Source organism: Triticum aestivum, chromosome 3A (assembly GCF_018294505.1).
Source record: "Triticum aestivum cultivar Chinese Spring chromosome 3A, IWGSC CS RefSeq v2.1, whole genome shotgun sequence".
Classification (NCBI taxonomy): Eukaryota; Viridiplantae; Streptophyta; class Magnoliopsida; order Poales; family Poaceae; genus Triticum; species Triticum aestivum.
This window is the reverse complement of record NC_057800.1, coordinates 746,419,121-746,422,052: the sequence shown is the minus strand read 5'-3', so window position 1 is coordinate 746,422,052 and position 2,932 is coordinate 746,419,121. Positions and strand designations below refer to the sequence as shown.

General features: G+C 40.9%; 1 protein-coding gene across 1 annotated transcript; it reads left to right on the top strand.

Annotated features, from left to right (window-relative positions):
- Positions 1-664: 664 nt before the first annotated feature.
- Positions 665-1,170, top strand: LOC123059691 (putative defensin-like protein 134). The gene is made up of 2 exons (XM_044482191.1): positions 665-804; positions 907-1,170. The coding sequence occupies exons 1-2, from the start codon at positions 735-737 to the stop codon at positions 1,068-1,070; spliced, it is 234 nt and encodes a 77-aa protein (XP_044338126.1). The 5' UTR covers positions 665-734; the 3' UTR covers positions 1,071-1,170.
- The last annotated feature ends 1,762 nt before the right edge of the window (positions 1,171-2,932 follow it).

Genomic DNA, 2,932 nt, shown 5'->3' with positions numbered 1-2,932 from the left:
AAAGATATTTTAGACCAATACTATATGATTCATGTGACACAAAAATTATATTGGTATAGATTTCGAGGTGGACGCCAGCGGGTGGCAAGAGGCATGGGCCCAACTCAGGTTGCTTATCTTGTGGTGGTTTAAAATAGTGCAAGATTTGACATTGCATTGTCCCAGGTGCCGTGCAAATTGACACAGTTTGAAACATTGTCTAGCCAAACATGGAGATTTAGTCAACTCGAGACAACATACAATCTTAGTTTTAGCTGATTACATATCAAGATGCAATTCATATTGATTGTTTTGTTGAAGTCAATTGAATTTCAGTGCACAATGGTGCTTGCAATTAAAGTGGCTAGACATTTTTTATAACAAAAACATTTTTGATCAATGTCACCAGCCACAAAACGATGACTCCATTTTTTTGAATGGTCATGCTTATTTTGTAGTCGAAAATTATAGCCTTAATTATTAGATAAACATCACTCATATATTCTTTGCCTTTTTCATTTAATTTCTCACCCAGCATTAAGTGCTTCCATTTTTGGGGTGTGACTCACCTCTATCTCTTTTTCTAAGTTTAACAAGGATTTAAATGCTTTTATTTTTGTCCCTTTCAATAAGTCTATATAAGACAACACTCCAAGCACTCCAAGACATAAACATTAGCCCCATAGCCAAATTAAAATAGACGAAGAGAACACATATTTTTCCTTCCTAGTTCAAAAAAAGAGAGAACTCTTGGGATGGACACACGGGCTGCTATTGTTTGCTTCCTCGTGGTGCTAGCACTTGTGGGTACTCCTATTTCTGCAGGTGTGTTTAATTGTGTTTGTCAAACACGTATAATCTAATCTAATGGGGGGTTTGTCGCTAATATTCTAATATAGTGGTTTCTGTTTTGTTGGTGTTGTGCAGAGAATTGCGCGGTCGTTGACGACGGCGGGGAGTTTTTCTGCACCAAGCCGCTGTGCAAGGCCACGTGTGAGGTGTTTGCACGTGATAGGAAGGGCAGCCTCAAGGACTACCACTGTGAGAAGAAGAACGCCATGAAGGCTGTTTGCTATTGCAACATTTGCTAGTAGAGACTGAAATACTAGCTAGTACTTGTTACGATAGACCAAAATATGTTATGTATAACCTCATATTGAGAGCAAGGAATAAACAATTTATTACTCGATCTGATAATTACTTTTATTTGGAAGCCATGTGGAGCCGTTCGATGTTTGATTGTTCACTTATATTTCGTTTGAGTTAGTTATTGTAACTATTTTTTTTCTAAAAACCATTAGGAATTAAACGATTATCGAGTTGAATCTTACTAGATCTATCAAGTTGAACTGCATGCTTTAGTTAGGCAACTCCTAAGTACATATACCGACTTTTAGTTCAATAAGGGATTGGACTAGATTGGTTTCATCAACCAACTTGGTGTTCTGTTGCAATCTTGGGTGGTGACCGCACACTATAATTGAGGATATACATAATGCACTTACTCTGGTTCATCTCATACTCTACTCATAGTAGCTCTTTTTAGTATTTAACTTGAGATATAATAGAACACCAGGGATTGGATTGTCAGTTGACCCGGTGTTCTATTGCAATCTTGGGTGGCAATCACGCACTAGAAATAAGGATATATAATGCACTTACTTTGGCCCATGTCAAACTCTACTCCTAGTAGCCTTTTTCTATTTAGTTGTAAGCGACAATGAGTTGCCTTTTATTTCAACTGTAAGCATCATTCATATGTAGTAATGTAGAAACTATTGGTTGTGTACAATTCGGTGCATAGGAACACTGGAGGTGTGTGTGGGGGGGAGTGTTTGGTTTTTTTACTCTTTCTTTCTTTGGATCAAGGGAATGCCAATTTCAGTAGGGGTGCTTGGGTACACCACTCTCGTTAAAAAAAGGCCTCGTGGCTTGTGCGGTTTGAACACCGCGTGATGTGAATACAAGGGGCTAAGATGTCGTCATACTATGTCGGATGATGGTAATGTGAGGAGTAAGATAAAGTGGAGGAGTCTAACACTTCTGACAGATACATGGACGACCGGGGTAGTGGATTAGGGTTGGGAAGGATACGAATACCTCCAAACAAGTCGCACTAGCCGCCATGGGTTTCTAGAGCGCTCGTTATATTTTTTATTTCAAGTGTTTTTATAATGTGAATTTTCTATATTACCCCTTCATAAGTAAAGGACATGTTTTAATCTAGACCATGATCTGCTCAAAAGTTGTGAAGCTTTTTAGGGGGGGAATCCTAGCGCATACTGTCATGGTTCTAAGTCTGACAGTAATGTAGGGGGGTAGGTATGGAGAGGTAAGATCTTAGCTATGGAGTAGTTGTAAGCACACGAGGTTTACGAGTTCAGGCCCTTCTCGGAGGAAGTAATAGCCCTACGTCTCGGAGCCCAGAGGCGGTCGACTGGATTATGTGTGTATGAATTACAGGGGTGCGAACCCTTTACACTGAGGAGGGGGTGGCTTATATAGAGTTCGCTAGACCCCTCCGGCCCTCAGTTATGCAGGGTTTCAAATACATTAAGGTCGAGCATTACTGGTAACGCCCCTAATAAAGTGCTATGATGACCATAAAAGCTACTTAATGACCGACCGTTAGCATGCGGAGTGACTTTAGGTCTCCCGGCCGTCGAGTGGTTGGATCTTGGTCGAGTGATTGCTTCTTGGTCGAGTGTCTTCGAGTCTGTCGAGTGGAACACCTCCAAGTCGATGGAAAGGTGATTTCTTCTAGAGATGTCCTTGGGTAGGGCAGTTAGGACAGGTCCATGACCCTACCCTAGGTACATAGCTTCATCATTAGCCCCTGAATGGATCGAGGTTTGAGTGGGGAAGGAGTTGAGAACTTCTCCGACTCATTTTTCATGCCATGAGCATATCTTGTTTCGGATCAATGAACCTGAGTGATGACAGCAACTTCCTT